Below are 25,617 nucleotides of genomic sequence, written 5' to 3' on the forward strand. Positions count from 1 at the left end.
AATCAAATTCTTAAAGTTACAGTGGAACTAAATTCTAAATGATTTAAAATCATTCCTGATGCACTGTGTCAACAAATATATTCAATCATTATCTGTGCAACCATCCAGTGAAGCGTCAAAATATCCAGAACGTTTATAAAGCACAGTTGATAGCACAAGTTTATTATTTATCTGGGAAATTAAAGTGCTATTATATTGAACTGTATGATTTGCATACTCTGTGGGAAATGATATAACTGAATCACATTCGGCAGGAAAAATCAACAGATGATTTCTGTGAAAGAAAAAAATCACAACATGTTAACCTCAAGGAGTCTATTTATTGCCATTGTTGAAGCGTTGTTCGTTAGTATATGCTGTTCTTTCCCAAATTTCCTTCGATTTTTTAAATTCAAATATCTCTGCAGATATTTCACTTAGAAACGTGGAATTTTTTCCCTTTTAGCCTGAGGAGAGACAGGGCAACAACTTTTTAATCGGGTTTTTTTAGAACAGGGTGTCTGTATAAAAAGTTATTTTATTTTAATAACCAAACAACCCCTTGCAACATGAATGGCATATCTGAGGTCTACACGTTATTTGCATACTCTTTCTAATTGAAAGTATCTCTCTAGGATCCACGGTTCACCAGTAAAAAGTAGCAAGGGGAACTATGGAATCACAGTGTATGTGTTATTGCCAAATCCCGAAGTAGGCCACTTTACGAATTGGCCGGAACAACTGGGCTGGCCAATGTCCAAATTTCGGGCTTTGGCAGGTTCCTATCATGGAGGTATTATGGGGATAATCCCCATAATACCTCCATGGTTTCTATATGTCGATCCTCATACATGGATCACTAGGATATCAATATTCAAATTCTTTTGATCGTTAGGGTTGCCATAGCTAACAATAACTATTATGGTTAGCTATGGCTAATTATAAATGGCCGTAATTATCACACAAAAAAAAATACGCCAACGTGGCGATGACCCCTAATCATAGGGATCGATATATAGGGGCCGGCCAAAGACTGAATTTTGGACATTGGCCAGGTCGTGAAGTGGCCAATTTCGGGCTTTTCAGTAACACGTACACTTGGGAAAAAAGTTCAATCGTGCAGTTTAAACATTTCAACAGTTAATTTTATAAATGACTACTAGCGTACGCAGGGGAGGGGGGCGAGCAGAGATTTCGGTGTTTTTGCAGTAAAAAAACGAACGGCAGCACCAGCTAAAACACGAAACAAGAACAACTCTGACAACATATACTGTATATACGCAAGGATCACACATGCCGGCATGTATCGATTAAAAATTGCGCAGAGGTTGAGTACATATACGCGGTTATGTAGCAGTACAACAAAATCCCTCTTCTGTGGACACCGGCGGGACTAAAAAAGAGGACCGGATCTTGAAACCTGCGAACTATGCGGCCGCAGAAAACGCCAACTGAAAGGGACCGATTTTTGAGGGCGCCAACTGAAGGGGGGGGGAAGGGGCAATTTTTGATTAAAAAGAAATTATATATATATATTCGCTTACACTTGAAAAATGTCCAGAACCCGCCTTGAAAAAAGGGATGACCGTTAAGAGGGGTTTTAGTGAACTAAAAAAGACACTTCCCTCGCTTCTTGGGAGGAAAAAAAAAGACGGAACCCCACACCACCTTCTTCAAATCCTTTGTATGCCAACGTAAATAACATTCAGGTTTCGTAGTTGTCATTTTTTTTTTTTTTGCATTTAGTGTATGCATTCCTATAAACTTCATACATTATCTTCTTTTTTATCCATCCCCACAAAACAAAGCTCTAATTTTGTTCAAATTCCGTTTGTTTGTTGAGATTTATCCTAGAAAGTTGAATAATTTCGCACCAGGGGGCGTTTTTAGTGCAATAATCTTGTAGTGCGTAGCCGATTTAGTATACCTAAACCTTTGTTCCATCGCTCTATCATAATCCGTTCACAAGATATCAACACTTTAAAAATGGCCCATGTTATACCATGCGCGCAGCCTCTTGCAATCATTTTGGGATGCCTGGGAGCAAAAAGATAAATATTTAAGAGAAATTTATAGCATATGAGAAATTCTACGTAAACTTGAATAACTCTTGATCTAATTCACTCACGGTCATGGAATTAACATAACGGTATAGTAACATGGGTGCGCGCAATACGATGATATTAGTTTCAACGCCACCTGGTGAAGAATTCATGAACTTTTTTATGCGATCTCATAATATACCCGAGATATAAATGAAAAAAAATTCAAAATTTCATTCTCCAATAATAACAACATTTTTTTCAGTCTATTACTGAAAATTATAGGCCGCCATTGATTTTTTTAGTTTTATGGGCCAAGTTTTTATGGGCATCTCTTTTCAGCCACCTCGTTGGTCTCTTTTGTTTTTCGGGGCATTTGTATTTGTAAAAACATACATGTTCAATGTTCAGCTCGTGTCATCTGATGTGGCGACCTCAAACATAATTTTTGTAAAAATGAACTAAATCATTGCTCATATAAATAAAGTATCGTTTGATGAAACAGTGGCTATTCTACACTGCAGCCTTTTATTGTGAATGCCAGTTTCAGATCCCTTAAGTGAGCCGCGGAAAATTTACAGATCACTTAAGTGACCCACGGCACATTTAAAGATCACTTGAGCGACCCGTGGCACATTTACAGATCACTTGAATGACCCGCGAAGTATTTACAGATCCCGTAAGCAGCCAGCGGTCCATTTAAAAATGACTTAAGCGACCCGTGACACTGTTCCATATCACTTAAGTTGACCGCGCTATACAATACCATCCTCTAAATAGGTGAAGTACTCTTGTTGTGAACGATGATGATGTAAAATAATCCTCTTAACCAGATCATGGCCCACCGCCCTGTCTCAATGAAGAGATATTAGCGGGTGGTCGAAGAAGATCTGGGCCATGCCGGGAGTTTTGAGAGTATGCGTTGTGAACCTAACGTGAAGTTTGTTTCTGTATGTTGACTAGAAGTAATCACAGTTACAAGAAAAGAACATTTTAGATATGTGCTGACCTGTACACATATAAAGTATGGGTGAAAATGATAAGAAACTCTATTCCACCAGCAAAAGCCCAGGTTCTTCGAACAAATCAAAATCCCTTTGTCATATATTATTGCAAAAACTGCCCATACTGTCACATTCTAGTGATTCTTCTGCCTTCTTATCTTAAAAAATAAACTGATAAGCATCTGGTTTTAGTGAGTAATGCTTGTAATGCTTGTATAATGTGCTTGTTATAGTGCTGCCACCTACCATAAATTTTAAACTGCGTGAAGCGTAATGGCTGAAACCTGTACAGGTATAGGCCATGGACAGAGATGGGGGGCGGGGGGAACAATACTTCCCCCTCCCCAGCGTCAAAGGTGGAGTCGACTGATCTAATGTATATACGTATAAATGAATTGACATCATCATCATCATCATGCCTTCATGCCCCTCCCCCCAACAATAATGACCGTGCAAACCTACCCCCCCTCCCAGACTTCCAAGTCTATCTCCGCCTATGGTATAGGCCTGTTGCTCTCTGAGGCGAGACATTTTAACGGGGAAGAGATCGGCTCGTCTCGAAGTTGGGAAGCGCAGAAAACCAACTACACATTGGCACAGGTGGAGTTCGGCGCCAGGTCCTCGCGGGTTCTTGATATTATAGATCTTGAATATTTTGTGTTAGATTTGTCCCTGTGGGTGAAGACATTGTTATGTGAATGCAGTTGACCACCGAATCTTTCTTCCATTCACCAAATAAATTAATGATAAGTGCTAACGCAACGTATTCACGTAAAACCTTGCGGCAATGCCGCGATTTTTTTTTACTTCTGCAGGCCCAGATAGAGTTCCTCATAGGAATGTGCGATTGATACGGCTGCACCGGGTGCCGCGCTTTCTGGGGCCCCGCACTCATTACTAAAATTACTACAATTATTATTACTATTATTACAATTACTAAATTATTGGAGGCTTTAACCAATTCTGAAATTATTTCTTCCTTTTATTCCAAATTTTCATCGATTCTGGAATATTTTCTTCCCTAAAAAAAAAAATCCTGAACTCTTTTCTACGTTAGTTATTTCTTTCATCGATCCCGGAATTATTTCGTTCATTATTTCAGGATTTTCATTGGTGCTGTAATTATTTCTTTCAATGATTTTTAATACATCCCAAGTCTTAAATTTTCATTATTTTCGGGAATCGTTTCTTTCATTCGCTTAAAATTATCTTTAGCGCTGAATTTTTTTTCAATTTCTGGATTAATTTACGTTTAAAATTGTGTGTTTAAAAATTTTTTTTTATGGATATTTCTCGGCATTCTTTTTCCTGAAAGAGAAATGCGGTTCTTCTCCCCTACAAAATATTTAAAATCGAGACAATAGGAATCCTATACATTTTTGGTGCTCCGAAATTGTTGAGACGGACCTGGTCGCGTATTTATTTTCGCACCGGGCTCCTTGTTTGGTAAAGTAAAATCAAAACCACAGCATTTACTTCCCCAATCTCGAAACGATTTGAACACCTGGATAAAAAACATACCTTGCTATCCTTGCCCGTCCAATGACTGCAAATGGAGCCAAAAGCTTGAAAAATATCATCAAGTATTATTTTTGAGATTATACATAACATACTCATACGCAAAAAAAAGAAGAAAAAAAAGGAACGCGCCACGCGATTTATGGTCTTGCCACATTTCTCCCACTCTACTATGATTTTCTTGACCACTCATTTCTCATATTTGCAGCTCCTTCGAACTTGCCCACCTAGACGGACTAGTATCGCTAGAATCCGGGTTCAAACCCCACCGGCGAATTCGAGGCACGAATGCGAGCTCATCTCCCCATAAAATGTTTCGCCAGAGACCTATAACATTACATATATTCAGTGATTACACTTCACCCATAATTTGCAAAATAGATGGCAGAACTACACTGGTGAAATAAATTAAGAGAATTTGCATATTTTATCGAACTTCATGAAAAGAACGGAATTGAATGTAAAACCACTGCTTCTAGACAAAAAATTCAAATCTTGTACGTCAAATACGTAAGCGTACACGTGTGTGTAGGCGGAGCCAGTAGAGAAACAGGCTTTATAAGCGCGCGTAAGTTAAGACGCATTTCGTTCGCTAGCACACCTCGGCGAATTTCCTGGTGGTATTTTGCAGCAATCGGTTAATTTCAAATTGTAACAGTAAAAATGAGTAACCACCAACGTTTAGATGATGGAATGAGGTGGCGAATTGTGGGGAGGCTAGAAGCAGGCCAATCTCAAGTCCAGATTTGTAGAGAGTTCAATTTAACGCCCAGCGTCGTGTGTAACCTATGGAAACACTTCCAGGATACCGGATCCATCGAGAGAAAGACTGGGCAAGGTCGTCCAAGAGCCACGACGGCCAGAGAAGATCGCCATTTGTCGATTATAGCGAGGCGTAACAGGAGTACTACAGCTTCTCAGCTCTCTCGTGACTTGCATGCAGCCACAGGAACCCGTGTATCGAGGGTGACTGTTTCCAAAAGACTTCATGAGAGAGGGTTGTTTGCAAGAAGACCTGCTGTTTGCGTCCCGCTCACTTCTACGGACAGAAGAATCCGTTTATCATGGTGCAGAGAGCATAGAGATTGGAGTATGGATCAATGGGTGACCGTTCTCTTCACTCAGCCCCGGTTCAGCCTAAGAACCGATTCTCGCCGTACGTTCATATGAAGAGAACCAGGGACCCGCTACCTACCCTCCAATGTCCGCGAAATCGACCATTATGGCGGAGGAGGTTTAATGGTCTGGGCAGGCATCATGTTGGATGGCCGCACACCTCTCCATGTCTTTGAAAGAGGCACTGTGACTGGTGTGAGGTATAGGGATGAGGTCTTGGAGCCCTATGTTCGCTCTTTTCAGTGGTGCAGTTGGCCCTGAGTTCATTTTAATGGACGATAACGCGAGGCCACATAGAGCTCTTCTGCTCGACGATTTTCTAGAGAGTGAGGATATTCGCCGGATGGATTGGCCAGCCAGATCTCCAGACCTTAACCCTATAGAGCATGTCTGGGACGCTCTGGGGAGGGCAATTGCAACTCGCAACTCCCCTACGAGTGTTACGCACGATCATGCGTGTGTATTACACACAATTATTGGATGGTTATTTGTTTTGTATTGTATCAATGTATGTACATATCAAATCTCATCAGCACAGTAGTTCTAGAGATAATCGACCAAGTCTGCAAATTCCCTTAATTTCTTACACCAGTGTTATAACAAGAATTATACCGAAACAAACTTTACGTTAGGTTCTCAATACATACACGGACATAGAAGACGTTGTGATCAACTTTGCCCATGAATATTAAGAAGACACCAACGAATAAGGTACACGAAAATAAAAAGTCCTAATGCATTTCAACACCAATGGGTGCCGTCTTCAGAGGAAAATACCTACTGAAATTTTCCTCTGAAGATGGCACCCAGTGTAGTCCCCCACCCACTAGCGTCTCTCCTAAACTCCTAAATACGCCGCTGCTGTACATACAGCAGAACCTCAGTATAACGGGCAGCTAAAATAATTGTAAAAATCGTGAAATTTTTTTCTAACGAGTTTAAAACTCGTTTTGAGTATTTAAAAGGTATTAACTCGTTTAAAAGCATTTCCAAGCAAACGATTAAACGTCGATCGTTGTGTTGTTTTTGCGTAAATATGGGATGTGCTGCATGACTCATACCACTCGTCAACTAGAAAATTTAAGATTAATACAGTGTATATACGTATACACACTTGTATGTTTTTCAATTCAACCAATGACGGAGAGGCTGTTTTTTTATCTATACAGTACATGTAAAATAACATGTCCTTACTGATTCACTGATAGACTGACTAATTCATTGAATTCATTGACTGACTGATTCATCATCGCCGAGCCGTAACGGCTGAACCTATAAGTATGACATTTGGTCAGTAGTTTTATTTCCTGATGTAAAGACTCACTAAAAGAAGGCTTTTCCAAAATTCGACCCCTAAGAAGGTCATGGGGGGGGGGGGCTTAAAGGTTATATGGAGAAATCATGCCGAGCAGAAACCGCTGGAGCTAAAAATTTATGAAATTTGGCCAGTAGTTTTATTTTATGACTCACTGAGAAGGGGTTTTCCAAAATTCAACACCTGTGGTCATGGGGGGGGGGGGGCCTCAAAGGTTATATGGGACAATCACCGCTGAGCCGAAATCGCTGAAACCATAAATAGGAAATTTGGTCAGTAGTTTTATTTTGTTATGTAAAAACGCACTAACGAGGGATTTTTCAAAATTCATACTGTTGGGGGGGGGGGGTCATAAGGTGAGGGTGGCGGTTCAAAAGTTATATGGTCAATCATCGCTGAGCCCAAACAAACCACTGGCAGCTATAAATATGAAATTTTGTCAGCTTCGGTCAGTATTATATTTTATAATATAGAGACTCGCCGAGACGGGATTTCTGGAAATGCAACCCCCTCAAGGTGGGGGGTTCACGAGGGATTCAAACGTCATTGAAAGGAATCATCACCAAGCAATTTTCAGGTTACCAAATCCACGCGAGTGAGGCCACGGGTGACAGCTAGTTTGATGCATAATAAACACTTTTCATAGCTAATTACTGTACTTTCTCATTGATGTACTTTCATTACGCCCCTATAAGAATTATTAGTTATAAACATTATAACGGACAACCTTCAACCCTATTAGTATGTTGTAACGAGATTCTACTGTGCTAACACACCTTTTTTTGTAGTTTAGAAAGAAGAGACCCCCCTACCCATCCCATATACTCGCGAGCGTGTGTGTAAATAATAATATCCATTTTCTTTCGAATGTTTTCTTCAGCCTTTCGCTACTGCGATACCGACATCAGAAAAGAGTTGCGAAATAGCGTTCTGTTTGTCTTCAAAAGTCAAGGTAAATATTGCAACGACTTTTGTAGCGTTGGTGGAAATCTGCTCGCTCAATCCATAGTGGGAGCTATAATTGCTGTATTTGATAATGAATTCATTCACCAGTTCGGCCAAACTGCTTTTCCCACTAATCAGAGGTAACGTCGCAGCTTTTCTTGTCTATTTTTAAACTGTTAATACAATAAAACCTGTCTTCAACGGAATCGAGAGGGACCGAGATTTTTTTCCGTTGAACACAGGTTTTCACTTAATAGAGGTTCAATTGACATAATATGTGAATTTATGTAACGATCTCGTATGTAATTGAAGTACAGTATAATAAAAATAAATCACACTCGAAAATAAACTAATATTATGTACATAAAAAATAATGTGCATTATTTACTCTATAATTACTAAATATTTAGGTTTTCACAGCATCTGCATGAAACTTCACCCCACACGGTTCTTCATCTGAAATGACTACATTTACGTTATTTTTCACTTTCCCTGAAATTGTCAATATCTGTCGTGTCAGATTCAGTTTGTACACTACTTCACCAACTCTGGCCATATTGCTATATTGCAATTTACTGCCATTAGTGAGATGGGTTGGAAGTGAAGGTGCTGTCTATCGGTGGTCGCCTTGAGTTCGTTTGGGAAAATATCTTATCTATATCCTCCCTTGGGTTCGAACCCGGTACCCTGACCACAACCTTCACGATGGTAAGACGAGCATCTTACCACCATGCCACTCGGGCACAGTTTGTACACTGTCGTCTATATTTGTAATCTTCAGCACCAGGGCTGTAACAAGGATTTTTGTGGGGAAGGGGCAACATGATTTCACTGCCCCGACCACTGCAAAATTCGATGATTTTCCCACGTAAAATTTGCCACCTCCTAAATTTTGCAGTCCGAGCAATTGCCCTCCCCTTCCTTCGCCTCCCTCTAATTCCGGCCCTGCTCAGCACTTGCGATCACGGGAAGCAGCTGCATACAATTTCGTAAGTCATTTCATACCATTTGGAAATCTAACCATTATACTGATTTCTCCCGTAGAAGAAAGCCTGGTTTACCAAAAAATTTTGTTTCAATTTCAGAAAGCAACTGTTTCAGTACATGTGGAATTTCAAAAAACCACAGCATCAAGTACGGCAACGACTTTTTCGGATCTAACGGTGGGTGAAGTAGGACTCGCATTGGCAATCAATCGTTGCATTAAAAATTTCGATAGAAAAACTAATATTTTGTGTGATCCTTTGGTCAATTGGGTCACGAAATAGTCGAAGTGTTTGTGTGAAATTTTCAGGTTTTTAAAGGGTAAAATTTTCCTTTCCGTTTCCGCGTTAGACAGGTTCCGTTTAATCCAGGTTTTTAATGTACCTATTTTTGGAACTGAAATCACGGAAACACACGTTTTTTTTCTGTTAAAGACATTTCTTCGCTTAATACAGGTTCCGTTGATGACAGGTTTCACTGTACTTATTTTTGTAAGAAAATATTCTTAAATAGAGTTAATACATAAAATTACAGTAAACATAAGTGTTATCAAAGATGCATAAAAATTCAGAACGAGAATAAATCCAATAAATTATTTGGGACTGGGCCGTAGAGCGTGTCTTCTCGGGTCCTCAGGCGGACTTCCTCTTGGGGCCCCTTGAAAGGGTTACGAAAAGGTTATTGACTATGAAAAATAAGTGTAGAGTTTTTGAGGGCCCCGGGGCAGTGCCCGGTTGCTCCAGTCTAGCTACGGATTTGGGGCCCATTCTGGTACCAAATTGGTTCTGCGACCACGTACTACTACTAATGCTTAACCGTACATGCATCTCGTAAACATTCCTCTTTGGAAATTGTGTCGAACATGTCCTGAACCGGCACATGCAGGAACATGTTGTGTGTATATGTTACTGCCAAAGCCCCGAAATCGGTCAGTTCGTGAATTGGCCAATTGCATTGTCAATTGAACTCCGAACAGATCATGGCCCGCCGCTCTGTCTCAATGAAGAGATATAAACAGGTGGTCAAAGAAGACGAGGGCTCATGCTGTAAAATGTGATTGTATGTGTTGTGAACCTAAATGTGAATTTTGTTTCTGTGTGTAATGCTTGTTATAGTGCTGCCATAAAATTTTCAAGACTGTGAATGAAGTGTAACGACTAAATAATTCGTGTAGGCCTGGTGCTCCCCGAGCCGAGACCTTTTAACGGGAGATCGGCTTGCATTCTTGCCTTGAAGTAGGGAACCACGGAAAACCAACTTCAGCCGACCAACACTGTGGCATTCGAATGAAGGGGTCCTCGCAATGTCACTATGACCACTTGACCACCACAGCGGCTAATTCAGCATCTGGTAATGCAAATTGAATCCGATCCTGATGATGAAACCCCCCTAGCGTTGGAGAAACGTTGCGAAGAAAGTGAACTCGTGGTGACGACAGGCCTTTTCCTGGAGAAATTCTCTTTCGGGACTTTGTAAATTCACTTATTAATCAAACATGTTCAACTTATTCATGCTTTTTTTTTGGTCTAGGCTGAACTTCTCAAGTCAAAAAGTCGGTCCTTACATGTACGATATAATACTGTATGAAATCGATTTAAAATGCTAATTCAAAACATTTAAGTATGAAAATATGTATGTTGAAATAATGGGGGAGAAAAATAATTTAAAACTGTAAAACCACCTTATCTCAGTTTTGCATTAAATTCCGTTTGAAGAAACTTATAAAATTGATGTTCACACTTTGCGCATTCATGTTCAACGACACTTGGGAAAAAAGTGTCGTTCTGTCCACCGGGAATCGATCCCAGGACCATTTGCTTTCCGAGCAAGCGCACTTATTTCCCAAGTTCATTTCGGCATAATACCCAGATAGCTTATTGATTTCATATATCTTGGCCGAGAAAAAATCATCAATCATCATTCGTGTTATATTCACTCGTTACTAAAAATATCAAAAGACTTAAACAAAGCTTCAAGAAAGGATTCGAGTCGATTAGAATTTTTAAAGTTTTACAAATACAAATACAAATGCAACGCCACAACAGACAAATTGCCCAACGAGGTGGCTGACTTAAGAACATCATGGATCCCCGAGCCATATTTTGGAGGCCCTACCTACTACTGCTACACCACACATGCACCCCGCCCACACCCTTCCCCCCCCCCCGCGGAACCCCCAATGAATCGGTACATTCGGGAATGTGCGTGTACGTGTAGTGAAACCTGACGTGCAGTTTTTTTGTTTCTCTGTAATGCTTCTTATGTGTAGTGCTGCCATCTGCCACCAGTTTTTCTAACTATGAGTGAAGTGTTGTGAGTGATTGAATGATTTATCGTTGTAGGACCGTTGCTCTCTGTGGCGAGACTTTTTAACGGGGAGATCGGCTCGCATTTGCGCCTTGAAGTTGGGAACCACAGAAAACCAACTTCAGCCGTCGCGAGTCCGTCACTATAACCACTCGACCACCACAGCGGCATTTACTTCATGCATAGGACATTTGCGATGTGAGGAAAAAAAAAGAATTACATGACTCCTTGGTTACATAATCACAAAAAAAATATGATATGAATAAAATTAGCTTGCAACGATACCCATTTTTTCGGCGTGCCTCTCAATACTTCATTGCTATTCACACAGACCACAAGCAAGGAAATCGAAGTCGTGCTCAAGTATTAATTTACTACATCTTAACACTTCCAAATACTCAACAAGGATCGCCCCAAGAGAAGCGAAACTTACCAAGATAGTGCTCCTGGAGTGAGACTTTGAGCCAATCAGCGTGCTGGATGACGTCACGGATAGTTTCCAGGAACCTAGACCACCCGACCCCTTCCCAAGTGAAAGTGGACCTCGTCCATCTAAGGAATGTCCGAGGGGGCCATGTGGTCAAACTTCCGTTCCCACGATCCGTGAGAAAATTCCCCTTCACCAGCCGAGAAAAAAAAAGAAAAACACCTACACTTTATATACAATATATAGTCATTAAAACAATAATATAATTTACATTAAGTATATGTTATGACTTCGATCATAACATTCGTACTGCCGTCACCTGCGTGATCTCCCTAATTGTATATATCCCCCCCCCCCCCCACATAGTACTTCTATTTTGTATATTTTCATTAAATCCACCGGAGCGAGTGAACTCAACCCAATAAAGCTGATGCTGGCTTCTAGTCTGCAAGTTATCAAACCCATTTGCTCACCAATAAGGTGTTAAGCGAGATGACTCGCTCCGATGGATATTTTATATTTAAAAATAAGATTCTCATTTCTTTTTGCATCCTGTGTATATAATATGGCAAGTGTAAGATGACAGATGAGATGGCATGGGGGGGGGGCCTCGATTGATTTTAAACTTATTTTACCTCCATCCTAATATGTGTACATCCATCTTAACTAAACCCCGAAACTTCTCCAACTCCTAATCCCATCTCGTCTGTAATCACCACAAAATTTGTTAATCGCGACAGTACCCAATTGTCCGGGGAAAATATGTTGTAAAAGTTTGTATGCTTTTTTTTTTCGACACAAAATAAAGTGATCCAGACTTAGCTGGGCTGGAAGAGATCTCAGCAACGGGATAAGTCCAGTGGCAAAGTTCTGGCGTTCATTCATTCATAGCCGTCACCTGCGTGCCATTAGCTGAAGTTCAGAGAGGCGGCAATATCTGTACTCAGCAGATCAGGCTACTGTGCGTGTTTTAAGGGAAAGTGAAAGTGGATCTTCTCTATGTGGTATAATGGTCAGTGCGCTTGCCCGGTACGCAAGAGGTCATGGGTTTGATTCCCGGGGAAAAGAACGACACTTTTTTTTTGCCCAAATTCACCTCGTAATATTATCTAGATATCCTATTCATTTCATGCAATTATAGTTCTTAATTTCTTCAAGGAAACGTCCCCGAGAAATGTGTATCTGCCGGTCGGAAATTGATGACATCATTGCCTGAAGCACATTCCATGTTGCAAAATACATGTAGAGAATTTGCAGAGAGAGAATTACAGCCCATTGCTGGGAAAATAGACAAGGAACACCTATTTCCAGCTGAACAGGTGAATTAAACGGTTTTTTTCCAGTTGAGTCAACATTTACTAGCCAAAACTAAAACTAGAACTTATTTTGCTTTTATGTTTTTGTACATGGTAAATTTATAGCAAGCTCGCGATGTGCACCAAAGATATATTATCTCGAAATGAATTTCTGAAGAAAAAAAATTACATCTTGTCAAGACATTGACAACACTGTATTGCATTCCTCTGTAATGATAAACATAAATTACTCTCGACCAAGCTTTTTGTGTCCATACTGGTTACCCGAAATTGTTTGCACAGCAGATATCTCGTTGACTTTAACATAATTTCAATTACAAAAATTTTTCAAATGACTTGTAGCTAAGGAAATATACCTTTTCTGGATACTAAGCCGAGCTGAACTCGAAAAGAAAAGTCATCTGGTCTGTGCGAAATGATACAAAATGCTGCAACACATGTTGCATTCTTGACACGTTACTGAGTAAAATTAGGCCGGGGCCATACTTCCTCGAAAAAAATATGGGAAATCGCGTCAGCTGCCGCAAATAATGGTGCTGAAAGTAAACAAAGTTGCCAAGTGTTGCTAAAATCGCGGGTGGAAAATGAAGCACTACTGCGAATCATTCTGGATTTTGATGAATTTTACGAAAAAAATAGTAAATATGTTGGATGACTATTCATATTTGAAGTCATAATTGAGTAACTTATTTTCAAAAGGGAATATTTCAACTTTTGCTAAATTTGCAGTTGAATTAAAAAATAGCTTTATAAAAGTAGAAAATAGCCCAACAGGTACCATATAGGGATAGTAGAGCAATATTTAAATACTATGTTTCTTGATCAACATTCGAGGGAGTTATCTGCATTTGAATTTTGGAAATGTTCCGTTTTGAACAGAAATTAGTAGAAATGTTATCTTTTGATTAAAATTTGAGCTGGTCAAGTCTGGAAAATAGGAAATTTCTATGTCACCTGTTGATTCCAGATTAACTAGCCCGGGAAGGTATCAATATTGCCCTCTCGTCATAAAAGAAACACGATCATTCTACAGTAGAACCTTCCATAACGGACACTGCCTTTAGCAGACGTCTCCACTGGTGGACACAACTTTGCATTACATCGGCGGAACTCAATGTATTTCACGGTCCATTAACGTTGGCGGACAAAATTTTTCGGTCCCATGGATAGCCGTAATCGAGAGCAGTGGCGGATCATGATTTTGGGAGGCCCCAGGCGCAACCTGATCTGGAGGCCCCCCCTATCAGGGGCGGATTAAAGGTAGGGGCTGTCACCCCCCCCCCCCCCCCCCCGAGAGCAGAAAAATTAAATGGAAAAAAAAAAATATTTTCTACGTTTTTGACTGAATAACAAACCAAGAAAATAAATTTGCTTAAAAAAGGGGGAAAATTCAGAATTTTTTTCAAAAAAAATCAGAACCGTCCTGAAAAATTGAACACATTGTCACAACCACCGCCCCCACCCACAAATTTGCGTTTATCCACCACTGCACCCTTTTGGCCCTAATAAGAACGAGATGGTTCACTAAAATGAACAGTATTATGAAAATCATAACTTTTTTTTTATTTTTGCATCACCAAAACCATAAACACAAAAATAAGATAAGGAAATATAATGATATTCTCTGGTACTAGATCAAAAATAATCACACTCCCATTAAAAAAAAAAAAAAAATCACAGTAAAATTCTGCATCATATTTTTAGTAATCTAAGATGTCCGTCCTGGTGCCTTCAGCCAGCCACACGGCAAAAATGGAGATCCGTCATAGTTTTAGTAATTTAATATTACTGATTAATAAAGATTTGATAATATCTCAAATATAATATATTTGATTTGATATAAAGATACTGATAATATTTAATAGAAAAACATTTCTTCAATAGAGGGAAGAAATTATATCAGAGTAAATATAAGAATTATATTTTTAATGGAAGAAATTAGGTCAGAATGAATAAAATTTAATGAAAGAAATTATTTCATAATGAATTAAAATTATTGTCAATGAAAGAAATTATTTAAAAAAAATTTTTTAGAAATTATTATTTTTTATTTGTTTATTCTATTTTATTTTTACTATTATTATATTAATTATTATTATTTTCTCTTTCAGCCACCTCGTTGGGCACTCTGCCTGTTGTGGCCTTTGCCTTTGTATTATTTGTATTCAGAGTGAATAAAAATCTTCTATATTATGCCCCCCCCCCCGTTTCGTTTAATAACGAAAAATGCCACAGTATAACATTGTGGCCCGCGTACTTTATAAAATGTTTCAATATGGCCTGCTATGCCTCAAAGGTTGAAGACCACTGCAGTAGCCTCTCGCTAATCCGGTACGTATTAGACCACGGTGTGCCAGATTTTACCGAAATTGCTGGATTAACTTTGAAGAAACCCATTGAAATAATATATGAAATTTCGTGCAAAGACATAGTCAGGACTTGATCAGCAATTAAGAAATATTAGAACGTGTTAAGGGGTTAGGGCATCAGGAGAAAAGTGACACCACACCACCTAAATATCCTGGACTACTGGACGTGCTGGATTAGAGCACGACCGAATTCTCCAGAGACTACTGTAGTTGAATTGAAATGCTCAAATAAAAATTTATCAGATAATTTTTATATTTTTAGTTTTGCTTACCGTTATTTTTGGAGATTCTGCCATCTAAATCCTAAAGGAAATCTTGAGGATCGGCATGAAATTTTTTTTCATTACAATAACACACATTACAATTACATTAACAATAAACACTTTTCGGTCTGACACAAAGATGTTGTCTACCCAAGCCTCCTTGATCAATCCAAAAATGTAGCTCTTTTTTTTTTTAGAAAGAAGGAAAAGAAACCCCCTTGATTTTTTTCAGCCGGGGAGGGAGTGTTAAAAGAGAAACAGAAAAATCACGTGATTCAGAATGCATGTCATTCAGCATTCATTTCAAACCCCACTTTTTTTTTTGTCATATGGTCGTATGATTCCAGTCATAGATTGCAAATGTATATGTTGTTTGAACCAGCTTATAGTATTTCATTCAAACAAGTGGGAGACAAAATCACAATAAGAGCTCTACTACATTCATTTTAATTAGTACGAGTGTCTCTTCCTGTGGATGTCTCTGCTTGCCGATAGCCATCTTGTCATCCATTATACTGTATACAAAAGCTTACACCAAAGCTGTCGTATTATTGGCGCCTATAAAAGCATTGAATATTGTGGAATGAGACATCTGTTTATGCCTTCACTCCAATTTTCATTTCGGACAGACATTAGGACCTGCTGTTCTCACCCCTCCTCCTGCTTGTGCCCTTAGGGAAATACTGTTTGAAAATGACCCTCCCTGAATGATCGCTTTACAATGTCTCTTCTTTCTTTGTCGGGGAAGAACTGGCCCTTGAGAGCTGCGTCTTGTAAATTGTTCTTTTCTTTCAGTTCCCGTTTTTCTTCCATAACTCTTATAGGTACAGTATACATTAAAAAAAAAAAATTGCGGTTAAAAAAAAAAAAAGGTAGAGCAGATACTGTACTTAGTTCAAGAGATTTGTTGATGCGCATGTAAATTCATATGTAGGATGAAGCACACAACTATTTGGAGGCCCCCCGCTCTGCCGAGGCCCCAGGCGCGCGCCTCATGCGCCTGTGCGGTAATCCGCCACTGATCGAGAGATGAAAAATACCGAAGTGTATGAGAAAAGGTGGATGTGTTTCCCTTTTTGATAGAAACGACTAACTTTACATTGTGATTTCTGCTAAAAATATTCCCGTTTGAATAATCCCGTTTGCATAATCCGGCAGAGCTTATCCGAAAGATTCATAAACCGTTAAAAAGTGCATTTCGTGAAAAAAAGTGGAAATGTTCTCTTTTGAAAATATGCTCCTCAATTATCATAATATAATTTATAAGTTGGGAAAATAATTTTCGTCTTTAAATTCAGTGAAGAATAAAAATTCAAATATTCTTCGTTGAAAATACGTGGGACGGCCAAAATCTCAGGAAAATACGAGAATGTCCCGGGAAATACACATCACATACTTACCCCATTCATAGAGTGCCTTGTGAACCATATCTACACAGAACACTACAATACACGTACCACACGTTCCACTTTCATACTGTATAAACCTGCAAAAAAGTATTTCTTTTTTATTGAATTAAAATTTAAGCTGATAGTTTTTGTCAAACGTAATGCATATATAGGGTGATTACTAAATCCCCCTGTCGCATTTTACTGACGAATCGCCGATTCTAGGGGCATACTTTCCCATTAGAAAAAATTATTCAATTAACGTGCTAATTATTAGATACACGATTCATGCTGCAAAGAGTTAAATACAGTTATTGAAATATAAAGTTTAACTTTTCATACGGACACCCTGTCCTCATAAACCAAATTGGAAAATTGTTTTCCTGTCTCTCCTGAGGCCAACAAAACAATTCTAATTTCTAAGCGCAATATTCACTGAGACGTTCCAATTCGAAAAATGACAAAAAGTTGAAGAAAAACACCATTAAACTAACGCAAAATGCGTATTCATTTATGCTGTTCTTTCCCAACTTTTCTCCGTTTTCTGAATTGAAATATCTCAGCTAATATTGCACTTAGAAACATGGTAATTTTCTTTGTTGGTTCCAGGGAAGACACGGCAGCAACTACTTTGGGTTCTGAAAACAGGGCGTCCGTATAAAAAGTAAATTTTTATCTACTCTATAATATAAAATCACAAACTCGAAAAGGGCCTGTTGCTAAACAACCAAGTGACGGAAGTGGGTAAAGTTTTTGAGTGACGGAAATCTGTTACGTTGTTGTGTTACGGAAGTCGGTTACGATTTTGGGTCAAGCATTCATTTAACTCTAGCACATATTGGGACCCATTTGTAGTTGCGTGGGTGGTCCTGGATGTTATTCGTTGGTAAAACGAATACAAATGAAAATTTTTCATGGCATCCGCACCGGGGGATGACCGACAAGCTTCACAGTCGGGGCCCCATGTGTACAGGTTTCATTTTGGGGGCCCTGGATGAATCTCATTCTTTTCTGTTGTAGAATGTGCAACAGCGGATGCCCGAGATAAAGCCAGTCTGGGGCCCCACTAAAAGTATGCGAATTGGTGTCCCGGGTAATAGGTTGGGGGCCCTGGATTTTATTCGTTGGTAAAACGAATACAAATGAAAATTTTTCATGGCATTCACACCGGGGGATAACCGACAAGCTTCCAAGTCGGGGCCCCATGTGTACAGGTTTCATTTTGGGGGCCCTGGATGAATCTCATTATTTTCTGTTGCAGAATTTGCAACAGCGGATGCCCGAGATAAAGACAGTCTGGGGCCCCACTAAAAGTATGCGAATACAACGGGCAACTGATTGGGGGCCCTAGCTTTTATTCATTGGTAAAACGAATACAAGTGAAAATTTCTCATGGCACTCGCAGTGGGGGATGACCGACAAAGTTCTAAGTCGGGGGGGCCCCATGTTTGTAGGTTTCATTTTGGGGCTCTGGATGAATCTGATTCTTTTTGTTTTTTAACATTATACAATTTGCAACAGCGGAAGACCGAGGTAAATCCAGTCTGGATTCCCCACTAAAAATCTGCGTATTGTGTTCTCGCTACTGGATGTGGGGCCCTGGATTTTATTCGTTGCAAAATTGAAAAAAATGAAAAATTTTCGTGGCCCCTTACAGGGGTGTGTGTCCGACAAGCTTCCAGGTCAGTGCTCCATGGGAATGTTGATAGGTTCTAATTCGGGGTCTCTGGATGTATCTCATTGATTTTTGTTGTTTAACATTGTAAAATTTGCAACACATCGGTAGCCCGAGATATATCCAGTGTGGGCCCCACTACAATTCAGCGAATTGAATCTGGGGCTCCAGTTTCTGGGGGTGCTTGATGAATCTCATTTGCTTTTTGTTGCTTTATCATTATTTTTATTAAAATTCGCTTCTTCAGTAAGCTGGTGCTTTCACACGTCTCTTTCCATAGCACGCTGATGAAGTGGGACAAAATAAACAAGATATGTTGGGAAGAGAGGGGGGGGGGGGGGTTGGCAGCCAAAGGTGGCAGGGGGGCAGAGGCCCCCCCCCCCCTAGTATTTTAATAAGTATTCAACCCTTTGCAACAAGAGAGGTTCGCACGTTATTACGTTATTTGGATAGGTTTTCGTGATTGGAAATATGCCTCTAGGATCAACGGTTCGCCTGTAAAATGTGGGAATTATGGAATCACATTGTGCATGTTACGGTAAATGTAATAATTGCATTTACTATGCATAATCGCCGAGCATTTTGGTAAGTTTGATAAATTTCCCTAAATCAATCACTTTCAACGGCGATTATACATAGTACCAAAGCCTCCTAGATGATAGATGCTAGTATCTAGGAGGCTTTGATAGCAGCCAAGCGTCTTTGGTAAATGCTATAAGCGCTAAAAAAAATTTCACTTTTACTGGCGATTATACATAATACGCAAGAGCGTTGCGTCGTTGGTAAACATGATAAATCGCACTTTATAATATACTATACATGATAATTCATACATGTATTGTGTCATTATATCGGGGTACGATCGTAAAATTTGTTATCATTTATATCAAGGTCTGACTATATTCATCACACATACTAGACTGATTTGGAATTTTTCGTTTCATATATATCAAATTCACCAACCACACTGAGGTATTATGCATAATCAGAGATAGAGGCGATAAATTTCAGGTATTTATCAAATTTACCAACGACACTTGGTTATTATGCAAAATCTCCGGTAAAAATGATAATTTTTTTACTATTTACCAACGACGCTTAGGTATTACGCATATTCGCCGGTAAAAGTGATAAATTTATCAAACTTACCAAGACGATTTGTACGCATGAATAATAACCGGTTCACATTCACCGTAAGATGTACACAGTATGTGTTTTGGTCCCCCCCCCCCTAATTAAACATTTCTTTTTACAATGGAATCAGGTAAAGAAATTAGGGAAGCTGGGGTTGATGGCCATTGCTGTGCCAGAGCGTGATGGTGGAGCTGGTCTTGACCATTTGGCTTACGCTATCGCCATGGAAGAAATTAGTCGAGGTTGTGCTTCTACTGGTGTTGTGATGAGTGTTAATAACGTAAGTGTCTTGAGATTAATTTCATGAAGTTTTTCATTATCATTAGAATAAATCAACTGTTAGCTTTAATAGCTTTATTTCAAGGGCAGCCCAAGATCTTAGTGGAAAAGTAATAGCAGGGGTCTGTCCAGGTATTTTTACAGGGCATTTTTTTGTGAAAATGATGGGAAATTTGCCTGTTACGGCCTTTGCATTTTCATTAATTTTGTGTAAAATAACTAATTTTATGTGAAGCGAAACAATCTAGTTAATTTCATACAAAAGAAATGAAATTTGAAATTTATGGTTTCGTCAATTTGTATTATGTGAAGGGTCTGTTTTTTCCAGATTTGGAATTTCACGAAGGGCCCTGCAAAAAAGACCCGAATTTCGGCTGCACAGACCCCTTGCATAGTCTTTGAACATTTGAGTGAGAGGGAGGGGAAAAAAATACTCATTTAAAGTTGCATTTGTGCGAAATTGAAATGTTTGAAATTGAAAGACGAGAAAAACAGACGGTGACAAAAAAATTTGTATTACCGTTTATTGGACGTATAAAGGTTATCCCATAAATTCGAAAATAGTTTAAAAATTCATGAAAACTGAAGAAATTGATGTACGTATTTGAATACGGTTTGTTGGAAAATCATTCGCATGAAAGGGGATCTTTTTTGCTCCAGAAAAAAATTCAGTTCAATTTTTTGTCGATAGAGGGAGCTGCTCATCAGTCTGGCAAGAGTGATTGAACCCAAATCTTTTATCAATTTCTTCCAAGTCCAAAACGTTCGTAAAGAGCTTCGGTGATTCGTCACCGAGGTTAAACAACTTGACCAATAACTGTGCTTTATCTACCAATGTCAACAGTGGGGCTCGTGGGGCAGTTCCATATCACTTAAGTTACCCACGATAAAGTTCGAGATCACTCAAGCGGTTCGTGGCACATTTACAGATCAGTTAATCGATCTACGGTGCACTTACAGGTCACTTGATTGACCTTCAGTGTTGCTCCAGATAATTTGAGTGGGCGCCCAAGTGGAGTGATGGTAAGATGCTCTCGCCTACCACCATAAAGCTTGCCGTCAGGTCGCAAATTCGATCCGGGGGAACAATATGGATATTAAGATGTTTTTCCCTAACGAGCTTGAGGCAACTACCGAGAGATGGCGTTTTTATTTCCAACCCAGCTCCATAACGGCAGTAAATTGTACTGTAGCGATGTGGCCGAAGGTGGTGTGTGGTGAAGAAGAAGATAACTTAAGGTAGAGAGACCCGTGGGACATTTACAGGTCACTTCAGTGACCTGAGCCACAGTTCCAGATGCCTTAGTTCTCCTGCAGTTTTAGACCGCTCAAGTGGCCGAACGCACATTTCTAGCTCATTGAAGTGACCCTCAGCAAATTTACAAACCGAGCCTGGGGAGACCACCGATAGATGACACCTTCATCTCTCACCAAACTCATTTGGTTGGAAATTGCCGTATGGCTATACATGACCGGAGTTGGTGTGCTGTAAAGTAGCACATTTACAGATGAATTAAGCAACCTACGGCGCGGTTCTTGATTACTTTAGTGATCCGCGACAAAACGTTTTCCAATCAATGAAGTGACCCACACTCTTCTAAGGGTTGCACGCCATTGGTTTAGAGTTTGAATGCACAATTCCAGATCACTCAAGCATTCGTTGCACATTTACAGATAACTTATATGACCTGCGTATAGTTCCAGAGCACTTAAGCGGCCCATGGTGCAAATCCACATCACTCAAGCAGCCCGCGAGACAAATGGGTTTTCTGGGGTTCCCAACTTCGAGGCGCAAATATGAGCCGATCTCCCAGTTAAACAGTCTCGCCACAGAGAGCAATAGGCCTATAAACAGTATAAATATTCGGTCATTACACTTCACTTCTGAAATATTGATGGCAGTACTGAAAAATCATACACGACTACGCAGACTGTCAAGTACACACACTTACACTCCCGGCACAACTCATTAGGTAGTAAATTGCCAATGACGATATACTTGAGTTTTGTTCGGTTTGAAAGAAAGAAAGAAAGAAAGCCCGCAAGACAGTTCAAGAGCACTTAACTGGCCCGCGGTATGGGTCCACATCACTCAAGTATCCGCGGCACAGTTTCAGATCACTTATATGACCTTCGACATAGTTCCAGATCACTTACGGGATCTGCGACGCTGTTCCAGATCGCTTAAGTGGCGTACGAACGTGGTTTTCAAACCAATGAAGTGTCCCGCGCCGTCTAAGGGTGAGCCCCGCTGTTTTATCGCAATCGTTCTGGAAGTAAAATTAGAGAAATTTAAATGCATAGAAAGTTTTTATTGTTTTGTATGTAGGAATCCTAAAAAGAAATTAATGACTTTAATTCAGCTTTCTTAAAAAAACTTTCAACTGTAATTGTATTGCTAATGTATAATATATCATTGATAAACATTTATTTATGCATATTTCACCCAGTCTTTATATATTGGCCCAATACAAGCATTTGGAAATCAGTCGCAGAAACAGCAGTTCCTCACTCCATTCACAAATGGCGAAAGAATAGGATGTTTTGCCTTAAGTGAGCCAGGTGAGCGTAATATTCGTGAACTAATTGTTGCTCAAAGTGATAGTCCAACAATGTATACAAGGTGTAAAGCATATTTCACCTGCACTGACCTGTTGTTTCTCAGCGCATTGAATTTTTATATCTGTGCGAACTTATAACTTAACATGCTACCTTACATGCAATATAGGCAATTTTTCTTTCCTCTGCAAAAAACTCCGTATGCAGGGAATAATTCTCAGTCATTCGCAGACTCTAAAACTTCCATATTTCGCAAACTTATTCACCAAGAAAAAATAGTGCCTTTCTTTGTTATATTTGTCCATAACCCTAAAATCCGGTAAAAATAACATTTTATGAGTAAAAATTTGCTTTCTAGAAAATATTGAAAGTAGATATTATAGTACGTATACAGAGTGATTACTTAACCCCCTTTACGATAGGGATGTAATATTGCGCCCGAATGCCAATGGAATAAATTCAATCCAGCTGACCGTATCTTAAACCCCTTTTCCCCTCATCGCGAAGCTTATTGTAATCCTATGACAGAAAATTGTGTGTTTTTCCCTCTCTGTTCTCCTCAGCTTCCCCCCACATATAATGAATCTTTCTCAGAAGTATTATATACTGTACATGGGAGTGAGAGAAAGGGAACACGTAGGTGAGGGCGAAAAAGCGAGGTACTCTATATGTGTTATCTTTCCGTAACTCTCTTATCCACTTATCTACTATAAATACTGTACCACCCTTATCGATTTTTTTCTTTTCTTTCCTCCCTTTTTTACTTTTTTTTTAACATGCGAATAACGCTACCATATTTATCGCCTATACGTCTAATACAGATCTTTCAAATTTATCGCCAACGGCTTGTATGCAAGGGGGCTAATTTCTCTTGCCGCATTTTACTGGCGATGATCCTGGTGACACACTTCCAAGTAGGAAAAAGGTATCCAAATAACGTGTAGGACTCAGATGTGTCATTCATATTGGAAGAGATTGTGAGGCTAGCAAAATTAAAAAATAGCTTTTTTTACGGGCACCCTGTTTTCATAAACTCCCAATCAGGAAGTTGTTGCCCTGTCTCTTCTATAACGCCAACAAAAAATTCCGCTTTTTTAAGTGCAATATTAGCAGAGATATTCTCTAATTGGAAAAACGGAGAAAAATTGAGTTAAAAAACAGCATAAATCAGGAAAATAAGCGTTGTTCGTTAGTTTATGCTGTTTTTTACCCAACTTCCCTGCAATTTTTTTAAATCTCTGGGAATATTGCACTTAGGAAAGTGGATTTTTCTTGTTGACCTCAGGAGAGGCAGGACATCCACTTTCTAATTTGGTTTTTGAGCACAAGGTGTCCGTATAAAAAGGTAAATTTTTATATCTTAATAATAATAATTACACAAGTCCTTGTAACATGAACGATGCATCTGAGTTGTAAACGTTATTTGAATACTTTCTCCAAATGAAAGTATGTCACTAACCAGTAAAATGCGGCGAAAGAATTATGGAATCACCCTGTATTATATTACAGTTAGGGGCAAACTTTTTCAGGAGCGGGCCATGAAACAAAGAGGGAAACGTTTAGCGGGCCGGACATATTCTGACATTGATTTGTAATTGAAATTTTCATACTTAGAAGTGAAGTAGTGGGATACGTTGTATTTTTTCAACAATGCCACGATTTCAAGTACAGATACAAACGTAAGGGCCACAACAAGCAAAATCACCACCAGCGAGATGACTGAAAAAAATATGGATGGGTCAAATAAAACCAAAATACAGCAACCCAATATAAAAGCGTGTCCGGAAAATTCACCGCCAGCAATTCACCGACAACAATTCACCGCCGGAAAATTCACCGACCAACAATTCACCGCTAGGAAAATTCACCGACCAACAATTCACCGCCATGCTATTCACCGCTAGGAAAATTCACCGACCAACAATTCACCGCCATGCAATTCACCGACCAACAATTCACCGCCATGCAATTCACCGCTAGGAAAATTCACCGACCGACAATTCACCGCCATGCAATTCACCACTAGGAAAATTCACCGCTAGGAAAATTCACCGACTAGCAATTCACCGACAACAGTTCAATGCGAGGGAGTGAGCGATTGAGTTACTGAATGAGTGAGTGACCCAGTGAGTCAGTGATTGAGTGACCGAGTCAGTGATTGAGTGACTGAGTCAGTGATTGAGCGACCGAGTGAGTAAGTGAGTGAGTGACCCAGTGAGTGACCGAGTGAGTGAGTAAGTGATTGAGTTACCGAGTGATTGAGTTACCGAGTGATTGAGTGACCGAGTGAGTGACTGAGTGACCGAGTAAGTAAGTGATTGAGTGACCGATTGAGTGACTGAGTGACCGAGTAAGTAAGTGATTGAGTGACCAAGTGAGTGACTGAGTGACCGAGTAAGTGATTGAGTGACCGAGTGAGTGAGTGACCCAGTGAGTGACCGAGTAAGTAAGTGATTGAGTGACCGAGTGAGTGAGTGACCGAGTGGGTAAGTGATTGAGCGGGTGAGTGAGTGACCCAGTGAGTGACCGAGTAAGTGATTGAGTGACCGAGTGAGTAAATGATTGAGCGGGTGAGTGAGTGACCCAGTGAGTGACTGAGTGACCGAGTGAGTGAGTGACCCAGTGAGTGACCGAGTAAGTAAGTGATTGAGTGACCGAGTGAGTGAGTGATTGAGCGGTGAGTGAGTGACCCAGTGAGTGACCGAGTAAGTAAGTGATTGAGTGACCGAGTGAGTAAATGATTGAGCGGGTGAGTGAGTGACCCAGTGAGTGACTGAGTGACAGAGTAAGTAAGTGATTGAGTGACCGAGTGAGTAAGTGATTGAGCGGGTGAGTGAGCAATCCAGTAGTGACTGAGTGACCGAGTGAGTAAGTGATTGATCGAGTCAGTGATTGAGAGGGTGAGTGAGTGACCCAGTAGTGACTGAGTGGCCGAGTGAGTAAGTGGTTGATCGAGTCAGTGATTGAGCGAGCGAGTAAATTGGTTAGTGAGTGAGG

At 39.8% G+C, this 25,617-nt stretch overlaps 1 protein-coding gene across 1 annotated transcript in view; it reads left to right on the forward strand.

Moving 5' to 3' along the window:
* Window positions 1–7,879: 7,879 nt before the first annotated feature.
* LOC149075309 (short-chain specific acyl-CoA dehydrogenase, mitochondrial-like) overlaps window positions 7,880–25,617 on the forward strand; it is a 40,988-nt gene continuing 23,250 nt past the window's right edge. The window contains exons 1-4 of the mRNA XM_089242658.1: window positions 7,880–8,059; window positions 12,796–12,956; window positions 19,913–20,062; window positions 22,512–22,623. Coding sequence (XP_089098784.1) covers window positions 8,011–8,059; window positions 12,796–12,956; window positions 19,913–20,062; window positions 22,512–22,623 — 472 coding nt within the window. The 5' untranslated portion in view covers window positions 7,880–8,010. The remainder of the gene's footprint in view (window positions 8,060–12,795; window positions 12,957–19,912; window positions 20,063–22,511; window positions 22,624–25,617) is intronic.

Source organism: Pholcus phalangioides, unplaced genomic scaffold (genome assembly GCF_987345545.1).
Source record: "Pholcus phalangioides strain wild (caught in Gottingen) unplaced genomic scaffold, Ppha-v1.0 ptg000015l_1, whole genome shotgun sequence".
Classification (NCBI taxonomy): Eukaryota; Metazoa; Arthropoda; class Arachnida; order Araneae; family Pholcidae; genus Pholcus; species Pholcus phalangioides.